We start from the raw sequence: 25,624 nt of genomic DNA on the forward strand, positions 1-25,624 counted from the left end.
AATCTTACTGCTGTTTCCAATTCAGGAAATATTTTCCTACCTTGAGGCAGAACTGTTAAGACTGTTAAAATCTAAAATGTTTTATAAATTCAGTGACAAAAGGGTATTTGTATATGGCTGCCTATGATGGACAGAAAGGGCAAGTAGGATTCGTATAACGCCAGATCCCGATTTAACACTTCAGTCATACTACTTACACTCAACACATACAAGATATAGAGATAAAGACATTGGGCTGGTTATTTTTCTTAGAATGCGGAAATTCTTTGCCAAGAAAGGACATTTATTTTAATACTAAAAATAAAGATGAAGAAGTGTTCTCTTCTGCTTGAAGAAGCCGTGGGTGATTAAAGACGTTTGCAGTGGGGCATTAATCATATGTAGTGCTAACCAATGGAAAAAGTTGTGACGACCAGCAGTTCCATGTATCGCAAAAAATGATTATGAGCAAAATTTCAAGTTTGCCTCTTAACACAAATATACAGAAAAGGAATCTGGCATGTGCTGATGGTGCATAAATATTTACTACATCCTGTTTATATCTCATTGAAAGTGTCCAAATAAAAATACATTCTCATTTAGGCATATATGTATTTTATGTATACTTACTGCATATGGGGGATGCAAACAGAGGTACAGCATGAGCGTGCTTCCATATGTAATAGACATGCAGGGGCATAACTACAGAAGAAGCAGACCCTGCGCCTGCAGGAGGGCCCAGGAGGTGTTAGGGGCAACATGAGGACCAAATAATAAGTGATTTCACCATATATTGGTAAAACAACACAATCTCTGGATATGTTGCTTTGGTGTACAGGTATGGGATACGTTATCCTGAAACCCATTATCCAGAAACTTATGATATGGAAAAGCTGTCAGACTCCATTCTATCCAAATAATCCAAACTTTGTAGGGATGCACGGAATCCAGGATTCGGTTCGGGATTCGGCCTTTTTCAGCAGGATTCGGCCGAATCCTTCTGCCTGGCCGAATCCAAGGGGAGGGAAATCAAGGAAGTAAAAAATGTCTTCCCCTTCCCACCCCTAATTTGCATATGCAAATTTACATAAGCAAATTTTCATATGCATATTAGGGTTAGAATTCGGTTTGGTATTGGGCCGAATCTTTAACAAAGGATGCGGGGGTTCGGCCGAATCCAAAATTCGGTGCATCCCTAAAATTTCGCAAAATGATTTCCTTTTTCTCTGTAATAATAAAACAGTACCTTTTGTACTTGATCCCAACTTGATCCCAACTAAGATATAATTAATCCTTATTGGAAGCAAAATCAGTCTGTTGAGTTTATTTAATGTTTACATGATTTTCAAGTATGATAATGAAGATCCAAATTACGGATAGATCTGTTATCCGGAAAACCCCAGGTCCTGAGCATTCTGAATAATAAGTCCTATACCCGTATATAAAGGGATACGTGATTGGCAGACATTACGTATAAATCAAGGTTGATTTTTCTATTTAGCACTGTCAAAAGAACAATTCCACAAATGCAGAAGTTCACATGGTCATATGAGAAATAATACTTTGTTGAAATTATGATCATCAGTGTATCATGAGGCCAGGAAAACACACACACAAATAAAATGACTCTGATGTAAACACATAGGGGGTTATTTATCAAAGCCTGATTTAATCTCAACATTTTCTGCTACAAAATCCGCTCGTTTTTTTACGCTTATTTATTATTAAATTTTCCTAAAAATTTGCTATGCAGGAAAAAAATCACATTCTCCTGATTATTTTGGATTTCTTATGCTTTTTTGCCTGAAAATGGGATATTGCACTAAACCCAGCGCACATCAAAAAATAATTGGGTCTTCTCCTATTGACTTATATGAAACCTTGACAGGTCTGAGATGCTGGATTTTCTGATTCTGACTGTTTCACCCTTGGGTTTCATAAATTCTGAACAATTTGTGATTTTTTAAAAGTCCGGGTTTTATCAAAAAACTCACAAATTTTTAGGCTTATTTTTTATTACATTTTCCTGAAAATTTGCTATGCAGGAAAAAAATCAGATTTTCACGATTATTTCGGATTTCTTATGCTTTTTTGTCTGAAAACGGGATATTGCATGAAACCCAGCACACATCAAAAAAATCATTGGGACTTCTCTCCTTTTATGCAACCTTGACAGGTCCGAGATGCCGGATTTTCTGATTCAGACTTTTTCATCCTCGGGTTTCATAAATTCTGAACAATTTGTGATTTTTTAAAAGTCCTGTTTTTATCAAAAAAAAAAAATCACTAATTTTTAGGCTTATTTTTTATTACATTTTCCTGAAAATTTGCTATGCAGGAAAAAAAATCAGATTTTCACGATTATTTCGGATTTCTTATGCTTTTTTGCAAACGGATATTGCATGAAACCCAGCGCACATCAAAAAAATCATTGGGACTTCACTCCTTATGTGCAACTTCGACAGGTCCGAGATGCCGGATTTTCTGATTCGGACTTTTTCATCCTCTGGGTTTAATAAATTCCGAAAAAATTCATGATTTTTTAAAAGCCCGGTTTTATAAAAAAAAAAAAATCACAAATTTTTCGGGATTTTTGCATTCGGAGTTTAGTAAATAACCCCCATAATGTTAACATGTATGCTTGGGTGAAATTTTAGACATGACATCTTAGCCTAGGGGTACATTTAAGATACATTTAAGTAAAGCAGTAGTGGTCAAAACACCCTTAAGTGCCTGTCACTGCTCCCCATAGCAACGTGCCGCTCAATGAGGGTTAGACAATGAATATTCAGCTGTGTTTCCTCCTTACCGTCACAGGTAGATAGCGCTGAGTGGAGCTCAAAGACTCATTGATGCTGCAGTGTATGACCTTGTCATTAAAGATAAAGATCGACTCGCACGGAATCTGTCCGACCTTCACCTGATATTCATCTACTCTCAGTCCAAGGTTGTCTGGCTCTTTCTGTCAAAAGAAAATATCAGATGTGGATGCTTTAAAGAGAACAAAACAATTCAGGATCTTATTTATTTTAAATCCCCCGTTTGCTGGATTTGAAATGCAACCAGGCAACTTTATCATTTTTACATGGGCGTGCTGGCACCCTCTTGTAGCGGTTAAAAAAACGTAAAGCCTGACAATATGCCTGTGTGGGTTACTGTATGTCAGAGAGACTATTCAGCCAAGTACATGATAGAATTTCACAACACAAATATATAATATGTAGGGAAGCTTAGAAAATTACAAGAACCATGGCATTGTAAACCGGCTGAATGTACCGATTCCCAGTTTCATTTCCCTGTAATTGAATCTGAGTCCAATCCAGGACATGTAGGGAACAACAGGGTTGTGGTCTCTATCAGTGAAATGGTGATTATGATCTATAAGGCTTCATTTGAGAATGTACCTTGTATATATGCAATATTCGTTTTTTGCATTTTTGGGAATTACGGAATTTTTTGTAAGGATTGGTAGTTGGAAGTGTGGAGTAAGGGGAGGATATATATCTTGCCAGTAGACATGTTGTGCTCTTGCTGTATTTGAGAATGGGATGGCAGCCCTGAAATTTTACGCATGTGAAAAGAGTTATTCTCTACATTGCTTTGCAATTGTTTCTTTGTGCATTTTATAACTTTAGACATGGTTACCTAAAATAATGACAAACCATGCAGCATATTTAGTAATGCATGAGCCCCATTACAGAAAGTCACAGCACACATTCAGCAATGTGATTTCAGGGTTTATAGCAGCCAGAAAAAAACAAACAAATGTGGTTTTTGCTCTGGGACAGTTTTGCACAAAAGATCATAACATGAGCTCACTGAAGTCCTTACATGTATAACCAGAGTCAGTGGTTCCCCCACATGATGCTTGATCAGCTTTTCCTTCTTGGCTGTGTAGAACATTGGGTCCGGCTGATACTCCAGGCTGAAATGGTTAAAGCTGTGCAGGTCTTCCTCATCAGAAAAATCCTCCCCAAGAGCCACTTGCACCCCATTAATGTAAAAGTTCAGGGTGACATTCTTGTTCTCCATGGTGCTGTTGGGGGCTGTAGGAGAGGGGCAAGTGATTATAGTTGGGTTTAAGACTGTGCAGTTCTGAAAGAAATGGGTAAAGGAGAATTATTTTCCATTCTAGCTTAAAAAATATAAAGAAGTGTCCTAGATTTCCATTAAAAGATTTTACTCTGCCAAAGGAACCTCTCTCTTATATCACCTTTATCCCACCCACTTTAACTCAGAACTGTTAGCTCAAAAGACTTTCTCCTCCATCAAAGGCCAATATAACTTTATTTTTCATCTTCATTTAGACTAGAATGGACACATTAAAAGCTACACATATATTTATTTTTCGTTTGGTTTTTTCCCTTTATATTTTTGTCAAAGTATTACTGGATCAGTCTGCAGTTTAAAAGCCGGCCATACATTCTCAGATCTGGTCTGGCAGTTTGGCAAAGAGGTCGTATGCTAAGTTGGGGTTTTACTTCAACCATACTTGATCCTGTCAAATTACATTTGATGTCTACTTTGAAAATTCCAGCTGCTAAAGCACATGCATTGAGAAGCAAATCAAAGAGGAGCCACAGCAACTTTCTACTGGTCATTATGTTTTAGATTGTCAGCTGAAATGCACAGAACAATTGAACGTGACTAATATATGAGCAGGTCACCAGAGTTTTATCATCTCCAATATGGCTGATACATTTTACAAAAACATTCCAATAAAAGAAGCAAGAGTAGGGGTGTTGCCTAGGTATTCTGGGTTGTGTCATGACAGCACTGGGCAAATGGTCATAAATGGCACATGCCATATTAGGGAGAACACTCATGTGTGTATAGACTATGCCACAACATTATGCCAGCATTTATGTTTTCTTTGCTCAATTCTATAAGAAAATGTGAGGCTAAAGTGGCCTTTTTTTCCAGACACACCTACATACAAAGCAGTTTCACTTAGTTTCATTACAAAGCTGTGGTTTACACACACATTGTAAAGCCAACCATTGTAAAATTTCATTGTGATTTTGTGATGACTTCCTTCACTCATTTAAAAGCCACCCAATCCACTTGGACAGGCCTACTTACCGTTCGCCTTCCTTTTTCGTTCTGAATTTCTATCATCATAGACTGCACCATATCAAATCTTTCACCAGTCACAGTGATGATCCGGCCACCACTGCACAAAGCAAAAGAGAAGCTCACAGATCATTCTTTAGACATTACTTGCTAGCATATCAATAGCAAAATCACAGCATTTATTATTATTTATTATATTCAGCCAGTTGGAGTGGACAACTCTGCACATGCACCTCTTTATCGAAATACGCTTGGGTGAGTGCTGACCAATTGTTCTAATTACTTGCTAGCATCCACACTATGCTAGGCATGTGCCAGTGATGACTCCTTTAATAGGGACACAAAAATATCCTTAAATACTAAAGAGTACCACTCTATAAGCTGCCCTTTGGTTTCTTGCTTTTGATTAATGGTTGATTAATGGTTCTCTCTGCCAAAAAAGGGCAATTTTTCACATGCATGCATGTTATCCTTGAGTTTCCTTTGTACTCTTTAAGTGAGGGCTCCCCCTTAATCTATTAGGTTCCATTTTTGTGTTTTTATTCTACTGGGATGGAAGGATCATAATTATGGGACTGCTCTTCAGATGCTTTCTTGTCCTCTCTAGGTTCTCTAGGTACTTAAAATGGGGGATCTCCCTACCTGATTGGGCTGCTCCTTGGATCCATGCTCTTGATCATCGGGTTCTCTTGATACTTGAAAAAGAGTTCTTCCTTTACACAAGATTTTCTCTCAAACTGGACACAGATGTTGACTTTGATATCAGGGAGAATTTCCGTAGCTGGAACTGTACATTGGATTGTGCTCGGTGTGCGTCTGAGAGTATTTTACAGAAAAATATGGTTAAACAATGTATTGGAAAATTAGGATATGATATAGATAGAGGGAGTTAGAGAGAGACTGGAGGTACACTAAAGACCTGGGTGTGAAAGGCAAGACAGGGAAGAAGGTAATAGCACTGATAGGAGGAGTCAAATTACAGTACTTACACAAGGTCTCTGCATTCTTGTGTCTTATTGAAAAGGACTCGGACATCTCTACCAATATTGAGCTTGGTCCCAGATATGGTTACTCTGGTTCCACCTGACCTAGGGCCAAAATCTGGAGATAAATATTCCACTTCTGGCAACTGTAAAAAAAAAGAAATTTTATTATTATTATTATTTATCTCACTGTATAAGACCACTCTAGAGTCAGGATTCTGTCTGTGCAGTTGCAATGGCTACGAAAATTGACGGTTAAAGGGGAGGTATGGGGAGTCATGTGGACTCCTCTGCCAAAGCAGGTCAATTACTGTTGCAAGAGAATGCTTCAGTCAGGAATCGAACTCAGTCATCATGCTATTACCTGACATAGCTGCAAACCATTGAATAAAATAGCAAGGGTTTACCCTGCTAGTACTACCTGTGTGCCAGTGAATTTCCTTTTGATTACCTGACATAGGAACATAACTGTGTGGATGAATGTGGAATGTTGGCTCTATTTTATTATTGCAGCTCAAAGCTAGAGCAAATACATTTCATGTCCCACGACAATCACATTAACAGAGAACCTAGAGTCAGGTGTACACAGGGTTGGAATGATTCTCAGTTTTTGCATTAATTGTGCCACTGGACTCTGTTTTAAAGCTCCCATCTTGCTTTAGTCCTTGATATTAAACTGGGGTACGCTGACAACTATTGTTTAAGTACCAGTTTTACATTGCCTTTAAAGTATTCCTGGCACATAGAAGCTGATGATCCACATAACTTAACCACTTACCTGGAACGAATATTTCTCCTTGGACCTTCCACCTCCATTTACATCTACAGAGACCCAGTCAGTGAGCAGCTCGGGAGACTCTCCAGTCATACACACAATCCTGGAGGAAGAGATATTCCAATATAAATGAACATTGCATGGTAGGTGCAGTTAGGGTTGCCACCTGGCTGGTATTTTACTGGCCTGGCTGGTAAAAACTATGCTTGATATGCTTAATGGTATTAAGGGAAGAACGGAAGACTGGTATTCGGGTGCAATTAACAACATTAACAGGATAGACTCACTCCTCAGACACAATGTATTTCTCTTGTATGGGGGTGCACTCTGTTTCTCCAATCTTGACTTTTCCATTGATATCGCTGAATCGGCTTCCGAGGTTGCGTCCTTGGATAGTAAGAAGAGTACCACCCAGCAGGGGTCCGCTGACTGGATCGATCTATAAAGAGCAGAAGCATGATTTAAAAAACAAAACAAAAAAACAGCTCCAGTTTGCAGCCTTTAGACCACAAAAGGGGAGTTGCTGCCATTTGGAACTTTGCAGTTACAGATGCACTGAAATCACTAATAAATAGTCAGCTCTTCTGACTAAACTTTGGATTTCACTAATAAATAGTCAGCTCTTCTGACTAAACTTTGGATTTACTTTGGAGGACCAATTGCGATTGGAAGTTATGCCGTTTGTTTCCCCTAGCCTCCAGGACCAGGAATTCTATATCTTTGGAGTTAAGTATAGGCTTTCCATGTTTTCCCTTTTATTTTACAACTGTTTGTAATTGTATTATTGAATGTATGTCTCTTTTTGTAACATCTTTTTGTATATTGCACTGTTATACCTTTTATAATATTAAAGAGAATTTAATAAGATTGTCTTTGGTGCTCTAAACGAACCTAGCCTGAAAGAATGCAACTGTGAGCCTTAACCCTCTGCATGCTGAAGTACTGGTTGAATCAGTAGAAACTAACTGACTATAGTGAGAGCGTGTTTAATGCATTGATGTATTGTGAGTTATTACCTGTTAGAGAGAACAGGGGAATAGTCACATTAGGTTTCTATCGCCTGTGAATGATAGATGGTGGCAGCGAATGAGTTTTGTGGGTGTTGGTTGGTGTTTGGGGTGCTTTTGTGTTAGTCTAACCTGTGTGCAAGGTGGGTGAGAGACTGAGTGAGTGACCCCTGATAGCCACACCTGAAGTCACGTGCGGTTGGAAGTACCGTGTCCGTGACAGATTGTTGGCGCTATATAAATGCATGTTAATAATAATAATAATAATAATAATAATACAGAGGGACTAAAACTTATTTAAACTTTTTGTTTTCAACTTTTTGGAATGACACTCTTGTTACTGTTCTAAGGATGATTTCCTATTGTTTTGCTTTGTCAGTAATTTTAGCGTATGCACTGACCATCTTCCTCTATCCTATAGCTGCTCGCTACCCATGTTTAACAAACATACAAGCATCACCAATCAGGGCACTGTGTTCTATCCTGGCCTTTGCCGGCTTCACTAGATTTACTTCATTGGTCATTTTAGCAGACCCATTCCTGTCTTCCTGCTTTGTCTGTGAATGTTTGTCAGTCTTACTGATATTCCCATATAGTCTCCCAACATGTGTATAAACCAAAATGCTTTATTTATGATAACTCGTGGGAGCAATAGCGTAGTTCTTGTTAATATATACAATAGAAATATGTATAGAATAAATATTTTCTACATATAATTAGCTAAGTCTTCAAACAGCACTCATTTCCTCTCCAGCCCTCCTACTTCTCATGTATCCTCAGAGGGGATGATGAGACCATGGTGCTTCCATTTTTCTGATTCAGACCCTTTTGCTATCTCTAAACCACTCAGGACCACACACTGTTGTTTTTAGTTACAGCTGCCACCTTTTCTTTAAAGTATTGCCAGCCTTCCTATACTTGTTTTATTTCTTCAATAATAATCACACTGGCATCGAGTACTATTTCTACCAGCCATCCGTCAAGCTATAGTTCATCCTCATAGGTATCACTTTTACCTTCTTTATATCAGGAGCAGGACAGGTGTATGGATACGGAATGGATTGTATATCACTGTTCAGCCGACATGACAAGCTGCTTTCACTCCAGTAGCAGTGGTGGCCACGGTCTGCACGACCTAAGCAACTGGAGCAATCTGTGGTCTGGGAAGCGCAGTTGTATACTTCAACTGGGGGAGAAAACACACAATACTGATTAGCATACGGAAAGCATTTCAGGTACAGTTGTGCTTTGAACACTTACATTTCACTTCAGTAACCCTTCTAGTCTGGGCTGGTGGCAATGGAGCCTGGGCCAAAGCAGACTTTGCTGGGCCTCACATGGGCTGTTATATCCACTGTTACTATAGGCACAATCACTCCTTACTATACCTGCTATACCACAGCCACAGTCCCTTCCCAGAGACTATTATCCCACTGTTACTATAGACACCATCTCTCCCTACTATACCTGCTATCCCACAGTCACACTCCCTTACCAGAGACTATTATCCCACTGTTACTATAGGCACCATCGCTCCCTACTATACCTGCTATCCCACAGTCACACTCCCTTCCCAGAGACTATTATCCACTGTTACTATAGACACCATCTCTCCCTACTATACCTGCTATCCCACAGTCACACTCCCTTCCCAGAGACTATTATCCACTGTTACTATAGACACCATCTCTCCCTACTATACCTGCTATCCCACAGTCACACTCCCTTCCCAGAGACTATTATCCCACTGTTACTATAGGCACCATCTCTCCCTACTATACCTGCTATCCCACAGTCACACTCCCTTCCCAGAGATTATTATTCCACTGTTACTACAGGCAACATCTCTCCCTACTATACCTGCTATCCCACAGTCACACTCCCTTCCCAGAGACTATTATCCCACTGCTACTACACTGTTACTACAGGCACCATCTCTCCCTACTATACCTGCTATCCCACAGTCACACTCCCTTCCCAGAGACTATTATCCCACTGTTACTATAGACACCATCTCTCCCTACTATACCTGCTATCCCACAGTCACACTCCCTTCCCAGAGACTATTATCCCACTGTTACTATAGACACCATCTCTCCCTACTATACCTGCTATCCCACAGTCACAGTCCCTTCCCAGAGACTATTATTCCACTGTTACTATAGACACCATCTCTCCCTACTATACCTGCTATCCCACAGTCACACTCCCTTCCCAGAGACTATTATCCACTGTTACTATAGGCACCATCTCTCCCTACTATACCTGCTATCCCACAGTCACACTCCCTTCCCAGAGACTATTATCCCACTGTTACTATAGGCACCATCTCTCCCTACTATACCTGCTATCCCACAGTCACACTCCCTTCCCAGAGACTATTATCCCACTGTTACTATAGGCACCATCTCTCCCTACTATACCTGCTATACCACAGCCCCAGCCCCTTCCCAGAAGCTATTATTCCCACTGCTTCTATAAGCACCATATCACCATGATCACTAGCCAAAACTCTTATATCTGTTGGCTAACCAGTACATGGCCTTTCCTATAGGCCTTAAAGTTTAAAATGCAAGCAGGTTTCAGATATGCAATGCAAGAAAGAACCCTATGAAACAGCTTCTAGTCACACAAACTGTTTTTCTAGTAAACACTCCCCATAGTAAAAGTTAGAAAAAAAGAAAATATCACTGTAAGGCAAATTTTATCACTTAATTCAATTAAGATGAAGGGCCAAATTGATCCAGCTCATTGGGTGTATTTGGCTCAAGGCCTTTGGATGGATTGTTCATGTTATAGAAACCAAACATCTGCTCAACATCTGGCAGCACACTCTCTCCTACTATACATTGCAACCATCGCTGCGTAACAAAGCCTTGTTTTTATATAGAATGCATCTAGCTTTTCTAGAGAACCTCTTTTCTAATTTATGTATTTATTTCATGGTATTTATTTAGCACAGACACATTTCTGCAGCGTTTTACAGAGATTATACATCACTTACATCAGTCCTTGGCCCAGTAAAGCTTACAATCTAATGCCCCTATCACATTCACACACGCTATGGTCATTTTTATCAGGGGCCAATTAACCTGCCCGTATGTTTTTAGAGTGTGGAAGAAAACCCACTCAGACACAGAACATACAAGCTCCTTGCAGATAGTGCCTCGGCATTGATTCAAAACGGAACTGTGTTCAATTTAATAACAAACAAGTCAAAGATAATTATAAACAATGTGTCTCCCAGGGCAAGATCTGAAAATGCCTCAATCACAGTGACCAAGCAAAACATCTAAACAGATACCTCTATAAATATACAGACAATACTTCCTATAGTAAATGTTCCACCCACAGTACTCCTGCTTTTAATTTGCTACTAACAGCACCCTCAACTGCCATTCTGGACCATACAACTTACTTCTACCCATGGGCACAGTCACAGATGCACACAAAATTGGGTCAGCCATATTATTTGCCCCTACTCGAACATCTTCCCATAAAACCCACTGTAATAGGCCAGAGCGGGCTCTAGACTAGAGCGAAAATCAAAGGAAAGCAATATGAAACCTACCAGTTCTATGTATAAATACAATTAAGGCCCCCATACACGGGCCGATAAAAGCTGCCGACTGGGATCCCCGATCGATATCTGGCCAAAAGTTGACCAGATGCCGTTCGGGCAGGCTAAAAAATCCTGTCGGATTGCGGCCACATCTGTTCATTGATGCCTTCCTGAGATCCGACCGCCCGTATCACCTCCATTCTGATCCGATCGCTGGGCCCTATGATTGGATCAGTCCGATATCGCCCACCTCAATGTGGGAAAATTGGGGAGAGATCCGCTCGTTTGTCAACATCGCCAAACATCGCCAAACGAGCAGATCTCCCTGTGGCCACCTTAATACAGAGAAGTAATATTTCCTTTACAAAATCTGGATGACTGCTCTCAGTATTCAACGATCCAGCATGACTCCGTCTGCAAACGGCCAATAGCACCAGAAAGTGAAAATGCTTTATTTACATTATAAGATTATATCTGTCTGTCCAGCATCTGGCAAGTAAAATAAACTCTATCTTGGTAGCGAGTTCTATAGTATAACAGACAGCCATGTAAAGAGCTATGAATAGCAACCAAACCCTGTTTTTAACACGCTAAACCCTATGCATTCTATAAACCTATATGCTATTTGCTGGGCCCTGCTGGAGCTTGAATAGTTGGTTCATGGTATCATGGTTTTATAGTAACCATTTTATTTTTTTTGTTACTGTCCCTTTAAGAGCTAAAAAGTTCACAGAAGTACAAGGGAAAGGAGACGAAAATCTCAATTATATTGTCGCAGGCAATAAAGTTCAAGACCAAAGAATATTTCTTTTGGAGGCAAAAGAAAACAAGGACAAAGGGCACGCTCTGATATTGGAGGAAGACTTAAGAGCAACACGAGGAAGTGTTACTTTACAGAACAGGTGCTGGATGCCTGGGATAGTTACACCAGTGGCTGTACACAACAAGCACAGCAGGGGATGCAAGAAAGCCTGGCTGGGGCACAGAGTTAAACGGGAGGGGGGGGGCAATAAAGCTTTGAATATTTTTTTTCAAAGCATTTGGCCAGACAAGTTTCTTGCACTTCCGTGTATTTCCAATGTCCCTGCCCAACCCGCTCTGATAATTAGTGTGTTAGTGCGCCTGGTGATGCTAGGGAACCCTGGAATTAACACCACGTCTAGGGTAGGTTGCATCAACAGCTACTTCAACTACGCCAAGTAAATGCAGTTATTGATGCAACAGAAGTGACACCATACCCACTCTGAAAATACTAGATGCAACTTGTGTCCATGGAAAAATGCAAGTTAATTGGTATATGCTTTGGCACATCATGCACAATTGTGCTGGAGGTAACTTAGGGCATGGCTGAAATTACGCTAGAATTCTGCTTTTGCAAATAACATAGTAACATAGTAAGTTAGTTTGAAAAAAGACACATGTCCATCAAGTTCAACCTTTTAACTTTTTTTTTATCTGCCTAACTGCCAGTTGATCCAGAGGAAGGCAAAAAAACCCATCTGAAGCCTCTCCAATTTGTCTCAGAGGGGGAAAAAATTCCTTCCTGACTCCAAAATGGCAATGGGACTAGTCCCTGGATCAACTTGTACTATGAGCTATCTCCCATAACCCTGTATTCCCTCACTTGCTAAAAAGCCATCCAATCCCTTCTTAAAGCTATCTAATGTATCAGCCTGTACCACTGATTCAGGGAGAGAATTCCACAACTTCACAGCTCTCACTGTAAAAAAACCCTTCCAAATATTCAGGCGAAACATTTCTTTTCTTTTAAACAGAATGGGTGACCTCGTGTCAAATAAGCCTATATATGTTGTATATTTCTATAAACACTACCGTTCCTTTTGCCATCAGATTTGCCACCTTCACCGTTAGCAGAAGCTTGACAGAGCAGTGACATAAGAGGTAGAGATGTGATGTTGGGGTGATGAGAGACAATGATGATGACAGCGGTGATGGATTTTTCTCTAGATTTGAGATCACTGATATCCAGACAGGTGAAAAGGACAACCCAAATAAATATTATACAGGTAGCAACCTTACCTGCCTTATACACAGGATTGCCTCACAAAACCAGAGACAAAGACACTCTGTCTCACATCAGATATAGTGTTAAAGCGGTGGTTCGCCTTTAAGTTTAGTTTTAGTATGTTATAGAATGGCTAATTCTAAGCAACTTTTCAAATGCCCTTATGTTCCTTTGAAGGCTATTGCCTTGTGAAGCAGACAACTGTGGATTCTCCACTTCCCTGCTGCTCCCCTTGTCTTCTGAAGGCCAAGATCCGCTAATCTTCTTGCCCTGGCCTTATAGTTTATTTTAATTATTTGCCTTATTCTTCTGACTCTTTCCAGCTTTCAAATGGAGGTTATTGACCCCATCTAAAAAACAAATCCTCTGTTTATTTTATTGTTCCTTTTTAATTACTTATATTTTATTCAGGTCCTCTATTCATATTCCAGTCTCTAATTCAAATCAGTGCATGGTTGCTAGGGTAATTTGGACCCTAGCAATATTGTTAAAACTTCAAACTGGAGAGCTGCTGAATAAAAAGCTAAATAACTCAGAAAAAAACACAAATATTAAAAAATGAAAACCAAATGCAAATTATTTTAGAATATCACTCTCTACATCATACTAAAAGTTAGGGGAACAACCCCTTTAAGGTAATGAGATACCGATACAAGATATATGGTCAATATCTATGTAAGTAATGTATTGTGTTACATGGACATGGTTTATGAAGTATGTAAAGCACAGCATAATTTGGGATAGACAAATATGACGTGCTATTTGATCACTAGTGTAGACACATGTAATTGAATTTTATTTACTATACTAAAATTAATTTTTGTCTGTCCCTGTCTGAGTTATGGTTAGCTATAAATAGATTGTCATTTGGATTGTGACTTTTTTTTCAACTATTCTTTGTAATGCACTTAGACACACGGACATGATCTGTGTATGTAATGCACATCGATACATGGATATAATGCCAGTATTTAATGAACACACAGATGCACATTCTGTATAATCCACAGTAAAGGGATATAATTACCAGCCCCAAATTCCTGCTCCTTATAACTCCCCTCCCACAAGATAACAGGATCCTGGCTTGTAACCCCTCTCCTCCCACGCATAGAAAGCTTTCAGTGCCACGGCTGTGAGGATGTTTTATTATTGGGGGGGTCACGGGTCACTCCAAGGAGTCAGTAATCAGTCTGCACTGTTTATGTGTATAAATAATGCCTAGCTGTGGGAGGGCGGCATTGACACCCATTAGAGTTATAGTCAGGTTCCCCTTTATGGCGTATAAGGATGCAGGTTGACATGCCTGATGATTATACTGCATATACCCAACATTTGTTGCACAGTTTACTATGTTTGCACCTCTTTACGCAATACTGGCTTTTGTATATGCATAAAACATGCAGAGCAAACGATATAACTTTATGTTCATAAAGAAAAAGAGATGCTTATTACTCACCAGACAGCATGGATGGATTGTCAAGATACAGTCCGTTATGGTCACTAAGCTGCAGGTTGATTGGGAAGCTCTGGCTTCTTTCAGATGTGTGCAACTGTCAGAAAATGAAAAATAAGCTGGTCTGTGCAAGGCCTAAGAACTACTGCGGTCACAAAGTTTGTATCGTAATTCTACCTACAGATTTGTTGCTATGGGTTACTAGACCTGGGCAAATGTAGTAACATTTAAGACATTACTTTCTATTGCCTTGCCTTGAAGCATTATCAAATTTAGAACCTGCCTGGGTAGGCTGACCAGGACTTCATTACTGATTGGTAAGCAATAATAATGCAAGCGTTTTAAAATAAAGGGGTTACATAACGTTGGACCAAATAGTCTACTAATTAGTAGGAGCTCAACAATTAAGGAAATGGAAAGGTTCACACTGAACAGGGGCCTCTTGGACTAAAGGGTATAAATGTCTTCAGCGGGTACACAAAGGTGCTACTTCCCTAAGCCCTGTGCAAAAGGGGAATAAGAAGCCATTGTACATACTGTATAAAGAGAGGTGGACTGTTTAACATGAGAACCCTCTGTTGTTGGAGATATGAAAATTGTAGACATTAAGGCGATGTTGTGCAATACCCAGCAAACCCCTATAGTCAAAGACAGTCAGTCAGGAGAGTCAGGAGAGCAGTAGGGTTTGTAGATCAGAGACAGGAGGAGGGCTACAGGTTTGACATGACTACCTTATATATATTTATATATATATATATATATATATATATATATATATATATATATATATATATATACAAAAAGCAATATGGAGCACTTACCAGTACATTGCTGCACGCGACCGTGGAGGAGTTCAACCATTTGGCTGGAAAAGTTTGTTCTGTTCCAAAGTCACATTCCAGTTTTGGGCTCTGGAGTGCAAGGCACAGCAAACATCTGTTAGCGCTTCTCTGGGTGATTGTACATGAAACTTACAATCTAACTGCAGACACAGATTTACTGGCTGAATTAGTCTGCCCATTGCTACCCCAGAAACACTCAGAAATGTTTAAAACATCTTCATGCTTGTATTAATACCAGGGATACTTGCACCCCCTATGGAACTGGTCCCTGCAATTTTATAGCATAGACTGAATCCCATGACCCTTTCTGTAAAGAAATTTCTATAGTTTCCCTAAATCAGAAATTGTCTATTTTTCTGTCTTACAGCTACAGATCCAGTTAAAGACAAAAAAGTACCTCTATAATATTTGTGTTGACCAGTGTTAGCGTAAAATCCTTGGTGACTCCGGTGGGCGTGGGAGTCAGACTTGTGGCTGTTATCCTGGGACAGCTCTCTGTGCTGTTCTATAACAAAAGGAAGATTCAGATATGTGCAGATGAGTAAATGAGCCTTCTCACCACAGGCCTGGTACTACAGAAAGCATACTCAACCTGCAGGCCTCCAAATGTTGTTGTGGTGCAACTCCCAGCAAACATCAGGAGGGATGAAGATTGCCAAACCCTGTATCTAATTATCTTCACAGATAATTTTATCATAGTGTTAGTGTCCCAGTTGGACCCCAAAAGCTTGCAAACTTTATATCTTTGCAAATGTATTTTTCTACCCAATTAAATACTTTGTAGTTTTCCTCCACATTTCTCTCACACGACAAATACACACAAGCAGACTAAGTGGTTACTGCTTACATGACCTTAGTGTGTGCGTTGTGTCAATTTGAAAGGGAAAATTAGATTTAATTCTTCAGTGGGGCAGGGACCGAAGGGAATAATGAATAATCTCAGTAAAGTGCTGAGGAATATGGCATAGCTATGTAAATAATAATAACTGACTTCCACTAAATTGTCAACGTTTACAGTCATGGAGTTAATTTATTCTGCCGAAGATTTTAAACTTCTCTTGGTATGAGCCTTCAGAAGTTGAAAAACAGAAAGTTCTCAGTAGCTGAGGGTTCATCACTTAACAAGGTCCAGGGTCAATGCTACTAACTAATATTCTCTGCATTTTGGGTCCCAGGGATTCTGTTCTGAGCCCCGGGGCTCCAATGTCGATGTTATCAGACCTTTGATCCTAATACAACACAATCACCATGGGCAGGAACTAGTGGGAGGGACAGAGAGCAGGCTCCATGTCTGGAACATATGGCACTCAAATCTATCCAATCCGAGGAGCTTGTATGAATTTATCTTTAATGCTAAATTGCCCTAAATCAATTTATGTCAAAATTCATTACTTTACGCAGTTTCTAGTACAGCAGGAATGCCTGGTTTGCAGCGCTGATAGCTAGCTGTGTCACTAAAAAACCCACCGAGGATTCCAGTGGCGATACACAAAAATAACACTTGAGCTTTGCGAGTAATGAGGCAAACATCAGTTGTGGAGATGTGAAAACTGTGGACACTAAGGGGAAGATGCATTAAAATTGAGGCAGACTAATTTCAGTGCAGCCATTATTCCATGGGGTATGCTTATATGTATTGCATTAGATTTACTGTTAATTTGAGAAGATAATAAAATTATGAGTAACTCTGTAGTTGGACCCTTATTTATTTAACTGTTTACTCTCTACTCTCTTCTTCCATGTAGCATTTAAACAGACATTTGGTTTCTATTGCCATTGGCCCTATTTATGTTGTTAACATGATTAGACTTTGTACATCATTGTACATCAAATGGTGGGGTCCCATTAGGGATCCATGGTCCCACTACTGCCTCCCTCCTGCCTGGCTGAACCGGTGACTTCTAATGTAGGTATTGGGGGAGGGGAGTTGGGGGGATTGCGGGTCATATAAGCATGGCTATGAAATAATGTTGCTGAATTCTAAGGAGCTGACAAAAATATACCATGGCTATGGAAGGTAATGAATAAGGCCGTTAGCAGACAAGTGAAAGGAACAGAAACTTCAAAAAATGAAAGTAATTAAAATATAATGTACTGTTGCCCTGAACTGGTAAAACTGCTGCAGTAATATATAACAAAGCTGATGTATAGCCTTTAGTTTTTTAGGGTGGTGACACACGCTACTTGGGGAGATTAGTCGCCCAGCGACAAATCGGCTCTTTTTCAGGCGACAAAGGTCCCCGAAATGCCTCCCTGTTGGCTAGAATGTACAGTAAATCGCTGGTGGGATGGCACTCAGATCTTTTCGTTTTTTCCGAAGTTGCCTCACGAGGAAACTTCGAGTGATTTCGGAAAGCTGAATCGATCGGAGCGCCATCCCGCCGATGATTCACATTCTAGCCGGCGGGAAGGCATTTCAGGGAGGCACTTTGTCGTTGGGCGACTAATCTTCCCAAGTAGCAGTGTGTCCCACCACCCTTAAAGGAGAAAAGGCTCAGGTTACATAGCAGATTAGCTCTACAGAATACAATGGTGTTCTACAGAGCATATCTGTTATCTGCTATTTAACCTGTGCCATATAGCCCTGTTTCAATTGTGTACATTGCTATACAGGAGCTTTTTATATACACCATTGTAGTGTTTCTGACGAATGCACACCAGTTTTACCAGTGAAACAGTACATTATATTTTACATACTTTAAAACCCAATCATTCTTGGGTGTTCCTGTTCCTTTATACCACAATGTAATTATCCTACCGCACACCTGTAGTTCACCAATCCTGCAAGCTGGTGGTGCGTTCCTTCCGTTGACCCGGCCGGGTCCCTTAGCAACCAATGTGTAAAAGAAACGGATCCGCACACACACCGATTAGTGCAGTCGGGGATTATCCCCTTTTATTCAGCCACCAAACATCAACGTTTCGGGGGGGGGAACACCCACCCTTCATCCTGATGAAGGGTGGGTGTTCCCCCCCGAAACGTTGATGTTTGGTGGCTGAATAAAAGGGGATAATCCCCGACTGCACTAATCGGTGTGTGTGCGGATCCGTTTCTTTTACACCTGTTCCTTTAAAAACACTGGAGCCTTAGGCAAGACTGAAGCTAAAATATGAGCCAGTAACACCTTCAAAGAAGCTAGTGCAAAACGCAGAGGGAAATAAAAATACATTCAACTATTTCTATTGGATAAATATATATATATATATATATATATATATATATATATATATATATATATATATATATATATATATATATATATATATATATGGTAAAGTGCTTTACAGAGATTACACACACACACTATGGTCAATTTAATCAGCACACAATTAACTGCTTTTTTGAGAGTGGGAGGAAACCAGATTACCTGAAGGAAAGCCAATAAATGGAATAGAAAATAAACATATAGCGGACTCTGAGAACAAATCTATTTTAAGTTATATACAGCCCAGGTGCCTGACTGATAACCTACCTTCAACATATTGCAAAAATAGGATTATCTTCTAACGAAGTCAGAACACTCTTGTGAGTAAATAGTAATTTGAAGAGGGTCTTGTTTTTCCAGAGGAGTCACCTCTCCCCCTATTAAAAAGACTGAGGCACATGATGGTACATTGCGAATACCTTATTATATCCTCCCGCAAAGGGTCTACGTGCAAAGCCATTTATGGACACTAATGAGAGTCCTACCTGCACAGAGAAGCTATTCCCATGATCCTATTACACAATCCCTGTTTCTGGCCTGAAACTGAATTTCATTTTAGCAGGCAATCTCATTCCCTAATTAGAAGAGATGGACCTAAAACACATTATCCTATTACCAACTGCATTAGGCACGGCAGCTGAAAATTGCAGTTCCTCCTTCATCATGTGAATTGGCTGTAATAGAACCAAAATGGAGGAAGGCACCTCACACACAAACACAGATATGTATTTTACATAAATATACACATACACACATATCAGGGATGTAGTGTCATGAAAAAGATCTTCCTAACCCTATTTACTATCAATAGTAGGATGATGTTAAAAAAACAATATGTAGTTTAGACCAAAGCTTTTTTCCATACAAAGGGAAAAATTGTATAACTATTATAATATGCCCAATATTCTGGCAGATGTTTATTGAAAGATGGGTCTAATGCAAAGAAATCTATGGGCCATTGGGCAAGTTTGTGGCCTGGGTGACCATAATTCATCCTACAGCTCCTGGAACATAAATTGCTGAAGGTCTACTGGTCTTGCTCATCTAAATCTACTATTCCCCATTCTTATTACCTACAGCTGCTGTTCTGTGGAGCCGCACAATACAAAAGTATTGGTATTGCCTCTTTTTGTACCCCATAATGACAGCTCTTAGAGAAGATCATGGCACATGGCACGCATAGCAGTATAAACCTCCCCTTCCAATGCAAATGACCAGGTTGTTACTTAAAGGTGCAATGTATGCATGTAAAAATCATACCCAACATGCCCAAAATGCCTATGTGTATCATGGACTTAAAATAGTTTAATCCTAACCCAATAACATAAAACTCCCTGTGGCAGTGATCTCTCTTACCTGTGCAATGGTGTCACATTCTGATGCGTTGGAAACACACTTGTGTTGGCTCACACACCACCTGCAAGGCCAACGAGACTTCACACAGCTGGTGCACCTGCAACATATACATATACTGTATCATTTGTGCATAGGTACCAGTACTTCAAATCTTCAGTTCTCTAGATGTTACAGAGCAACTCCTAGCACCCCCTCCACTTTAGGTATTGCAATTTAAGGTACTTGGAATGGAAAAAAGTGAGGAATGGAAAATGCTGACTTACGCATTCTTAGGATGCATTTTTTGCGTCCTGTTGCAGTCATAGATGATGAACTTGTGCTGAATGATGCTGTTCCCTCCCACTGACAGCGACATACCGACCATCACATAATCTGCACACAAATGAAAGCAGGAGCCATTAAATACAATATTCTTCATCAGAGTACAAATACTCTTCGTCAGATCTTCTATATCAGTCAAGCCAGACTTATAGCACATTATTGACTCTAGAGATGTTATAAACATATACAGAGGCATTCTAACAGAGGTAATCTAAGGGATGGGTCGTCATTGCTACTTCTTCTTGGCCTATAACCTCTGATATTCACAGGTGGGCATCATATAGAATTTTCAGTTAGGAAAGACCAACTCCAATCTGATTCAATAACATGACATTTTCCAAAAGGGCCTTACATGGGCAGTGGCTGACTATTTTAGTTTTTTTCCCTCTGTGATCAGCAATAATGTACTGGGGTGAAGGAGTGATTGTAAGTTCTTGAAGTCAGCGTGCTTAGAAAAGTCAGTAGTCTTTTATCCCATTTGTTATATTTACTCACGCTCTATAATAACAACAAATATTTCTAGCCTATGGAATTATGAGCAATAAATACATATGGAAACATAGCTATAATGAAGCACGAGTGAGGGACACATGGAACCAGACCAGTCAAAACTCTACCTTGGCTTGGTGGGAATGGTGGGAACGTGTCCCTGGGAAGGAAGGGGCAGTGACCCCATTGCTGGCCATTAACAAATAAGATAACAGCAGGCGTGATTATATTATTCCCGTAGTCACACGACACATTAATCTGCTGAAGCATTGGGAGATTTCCAGTGATCTGGAGTATGATGCTCTAGAAAAGAAATATACAATGCTTTACAATTTGTTAGCACGGACATTCATGAATTCATGTTCTGCGATTCGCTTTGCTTATCCTGTCTCTCTGACCAAATGGGCAAAAACGGATTATTTGGCTGCTTATTGTTTTTGAGAATACACGGAAATACATTTGGAATGACTTATTGCAATACAGCCTTTTAATTACTTTTTGCTAGGTCACATGCTAATCTCAGCTCTGCATTGAACGCTATATAAGGAACAGTATACATTATGCTGCATGGTGATGCCTTTGCTACTGCTTTGAGCAATAATACAGCAAGAAATATACAAGTCTAACCTGGGTGTTGGAGGAAACATCTGTTTTATTGGGAATGCTGCTCATTGCGGGGCACATGTGCACTTGACCCACGTTGGGACTCATCCAGAATGCCGAATCCTCAGAACCTTGACACTCTTTCTGGAGAGAACACCTGTCATAAGCAAGAACATAAGTGAGTGAGCCTTTGCAAAACTACAGATCCCAGGATCCTTTTGGGCAGGGGCCCATAACTTTTTTTTACCCATGAGCCACATTCAATTATAAAAAGAGTTGGGGAGCAACACAAGCATGAAAAAAAGTTCCTGGGATGCCAAATAAGTGCTGTGATTGATTTGATAGTCCCTATGTGGATTGGCAAATGGCAGTCAAAAGGATGCTCTGTTTGGCAGTATGTATTTTTGCAACCAAAACTTGCCTCCAAACCAGGAAATAAAAATAAGCATCTGCTTTGACACCACTGGGAGCAACAGTCAAGGGGTTGGTAAGCAACATGTTGCTCACAAGCCACTGGTAGGGGATTACTGCTTTAGGGAATATAAAACAAAATCTGACTGGTCTACTGGAAACAGATCTGTATACTATATAGAAATAATCAGGGATGTAAATCTTGTGCAACTGGTCAAATATGGCCAAAGCTGCTTCTCCTTGCATTTGCAGTCATGTCACATGGTATGTACAAAGCCTCATCAATTCCATAAAAATACATTAGCAGGAAAAGATGCAACAAACTAATCGGGTTGGGACAACAAAACAAAGACTAATGTGAAAGAGGCTCAGGGGTAGGCAAAATTAATATAATAATGGACACCTAATGCAGCACAGTTCCATACAATCTCTTATTAACGATACAGTCCCTTATTAACGATTGTTATTGGTTACTCTAGATGTGCTGTAGCTGAAAGCCCTGTCTCTGGCGCACTAAGATAAAGTGACCTAGAGAGAGCATGTACCCAGAGGGTAATGGAACAAAGCTGATTAGAAATAATGAGAAGCAGCAATTCTAACTGTGCATAGTGATCAGTAATTAGTGTTATATCAGCATTCCATAACCTTTATAACCCAGCACTCTAACCAGAATATATTAATTTACCCACTAATTAATTGGATGGAATGAACAGGGATGCTCTCCAACTCTGAAGCAGGGGGTCTGATTCTGTACAATAATGAACTGACATTGTCCCTCCTTGCATACACAATGGCCAATAAGAGTGTAATTTCTGCATTTTGAGGATGGATGTGCCAGGTAGACAACACACTATTTCCAGACAAAAAGATTATGGGTTGCTTAGCATTGAAGTGACACTTTATAGGGGACTAATGTGCCCATACTGAGTGTTTTGGCCTGGATTATAGGTCACAGAAATTAAGGAAGTCATCATTTTTATGTATAAATTGAGTGGATTGTAGTACATATCATTAGTATGGCAATTAGGTGCAATGCACAGAAGAATGGGAAAATATTAGTAAAAGTACTGGCTTCAAACTAAAATAACGGGGTTGGCAAGTGAGTAGATCAATTTGGACACCAACACACTGGGCCAAATCTGGATGATCTGATCATTTGTCCTCCAGGCCAATGTTAGGATCATAATGGGGTCTTATGAAGACATGTCAGGAGAGGACTAGATAAAAAAAATGGATTTAGTAAGGTGGTGACTCTACAGGCAGACATGGAGGAATGAGAACTGATTCATGATGGGGGGGGATACAGACCTTCCTTCCAGGGTGCACCAACCACAGTAAGCATCCGCTGCAGCAAGGCACTCCGTACAACTCTGATACTTGTCACATTCTGCCACTTTTACTCGCGTCATCTGGAAGGAGAAACAGGGGCCTTGTTGCTAGCACTAACCAGTTACAAAAAAACTGTATTAAGGCCTAACCGTTTACCTTTACAATGCTTTACAGAGACAGGGAAGCTTTGGTGGGAGACAAATTACTTGGCACAATGCTAATGATTTGGTCTATGTGCCTTTGTTTATTGCCTGAGCACATTGACCTATAGAGCTATCTGCTGTGAGAATGTAAAAACTCATCATCAAGCTGTTTGGACTACAACTCCCAGAATTCCCAAAAAGAGGAATTCTAATCCCTGTATTACAATACGGCTGCATGTATAGTATTGACTAAAGTGGGCACTCTAATATTAACTTAGAGATAAAAGACCAGAATTTAAATTAAATGAAGGCAATTGCTGAAATACAACTACCAGAAATGGCCATTGAGGGCTGGGACTTGAAGTTTAGAAAAAGCTTATGGGACGTAGGTTGCCCAATCATGTTGGATATGATATGAGACCTGATAAACTTACAGAGCCAAATAAATCAAAGAACAAGAAAATCCTACCTGATGTGATGTCATCACGAAGAGGTACGTGGGGTCCATGGGATCAAACTCCATAACATGGTGGACCGGCTGTCCCCTAGCAATCATAATGGATTGTTTGCTGATAATTGCCATATCTGCATTTAGGGTAATCTACAAGAAGAAGCATCAGGTTACATCAGAACAAGAGAAATCTAATAACTGTCATGGCAGCCAAGGGTTTATTTTAACATCATTAAAAATCTGAACAGTAATGGCAACTGGCATATAATTTAATATATTATAAGACATAAGGAAGTGAATTCTCAAAACTGGAGTACCTCTCCTTATCCAATCAGTAAACAGTCTTTTTTACCATCTGTATTAAGATGAATGAATACAGAAAGCTGATTGGTTCATAAGGGTTACTACTTTGGGGTAAAATGTACATCAGTCTGTGAATTCCCTGTCTTGGAGTAAATCAGAAATGTAAAAAAAAACAGCAGTTTGCTGAGTGGTAACAAGGATTAGAAAGGAATGCTAAACGTCACCTGTCTAGCTGTTATTGAACTACAACTCTTCGCACCCCATGATGGAGCATGCTAGAGGTTTTATATACCTATGTTGGGTCACTAAGCTATTGCAGCTCTATATAAACTGAAAATGTAGAGTATTTTTCTACCAAACTGCCTGTATCTCACTAAAGTACTACTTGCTATTAAGGCATCGCTCCAGCTCATGTGTAACATAGAATGAAAGGGATAATTTGGCAGACTGCTGTTCACAGGGAATGTGTGTATCTGTGGTGCCCTGTCCCCTGGGTGCGATCTTCCCGTGATGCACAACAACCATATTGCACTGCAGTCTATTGGGCGCGTTTCTCCCCAGGGGAAAAACAGGATCATAATGAAAAAACAAACAGATGTGAGCGTGCTGCTTTCAGTGCAGAATAAAATATTATATATAATAATAATTCTCAGCAATATGTGTTAGTCAGTCAGTCTGCATTCAAACATCACACATTTACATGCGTTAATGGAATTTATCATGTGATACTGCATATTCTGATATCTGCTTTGCAGGCTGCTTTACTTATCTATGACATAAGTGATTAAAGGGAAAATAAATCCTATTTATAAGTACTCTTTATAAGAACTAAAGCACAGTTTAGTGAGCACCCAGACTCTACCTTCTCTGCATTTTTTAAGTGAGACTGGTACTATACCACAGTGGTCTATAGATCCTGAAATGGATTGATACTAAACCACAGTGGTCTATAGATGCTGAAAAGGATTGGTACTATACTACAATGATTTATGGATGCTGAAATGGATTGGTACCAAACTAGAGTGGTCTATATATGCTGAAAGGGACTGGAACTATACCACAGTGGTCTATAGATGCTGAAAGGAACGGGTACTATACTACAATAATCTATGGATACTGAAATGGATTACTACTAAAGTACAGTGGTCTATAGATGCCGAAAGGGACAGGAACTATACCACAGTGGTCTGTAGACGCTGAAAAGGACTGGAACTATACCACAGTGTTCTATAGATGCTGAAAGGAACGGGTACTATACTACAATAATCTATGGATGCTGAAATGGATTGGTATTAAACTACAGTGGCCTATA

General features: G+C 39.8%; 1 protein-coding gene across 1 annotated transcript in view; it reads right to left on the reverse strand.

The window, feature by feature from the left end:
• The window catches only part of plxnd1.L (plexin D1 L homeolog), an 89,279-nt gene that overhangs the window by 28,339 nt on the left and 35,316 nt on the right, over window positions 1–25,624 (reverse strand). Inside the window, exons 3-19 of the mRNA XM_018259056.2 lie at window positions 24,028–24,159; window positions 23,395–23,495; window positions 21,700–21,832; window positions 21,201–21,375; window positions 20,526–20,634; window positions 20,263–20,359; window positions 16,098–16,205; window positions 15,680–15,769; window positions 14,862–14,955; window positions 8,834–9,003; window positions 7,098–7,249; window positions 6,814–6,913; window positions 6,042–6,181; window positions 5,695–5,868; window positions 5,062–5,152; window positions 3,811–4,074; window positions 2,789–2,941 (exon numbers count right to left, since the gene is read on the reverse strand). Of these exons, the coding sequence (XP_018114545.1) occupies window positions 2,789–2,941; window positions 3,811–4,074; window positions 5,062–5,152; window positions 5,695–5,868; window positions 6,042–6,181; window positions 6,814–6,913; window positions 7,098–7,249; window positions 8,834–9,003; window positions 14,862–14,955; window positions 15,680–15,769; window positions 16,098–16,205; window positions 20,263–20,359; window positions 20,526–20,634; window positions 21,201–21,375; window positions 21,700–21,832; window positions 23,395–23,495; window positions 24,028–24,159 (2,283 nt within the window). The remainder of the gene's footprint in view (window positions 1–2,788; window positions 2,942–3,810; window positions 4,075–5,061; window positions 5,153–5,694; window positions 5,869–6,041; window positions 6,182–6,813; window positions 6,914–7,097; window positions 7,250–8,833; window positions 9,004–14,861; window positions 14,956–15,679; window positions 15,770–16,097; window positions 16,206–20,262; window positions 20,360–20,525; window positions 20,635–21,200; window positions 21,376–21,699; window positions 21,833–23,394; window positions 23,496–24,027; window positions 24,160–25,624) is intronic.

Source organism: Xenopus laevis, chromosome 4L, assembly GCF_017654675.1.
Source record: "Xenopus laevis strain J_2021 chromosome 4L, Xenopus_laevis_v10.1, whole genome shotgun sequence".
In the NCBI taxonomy this organism is placed as follows: Eukaryota; Metazoa; Chordata; class Amphibia; order Anura; family Pipidae; genus Xenopus; species Xenopus laevis.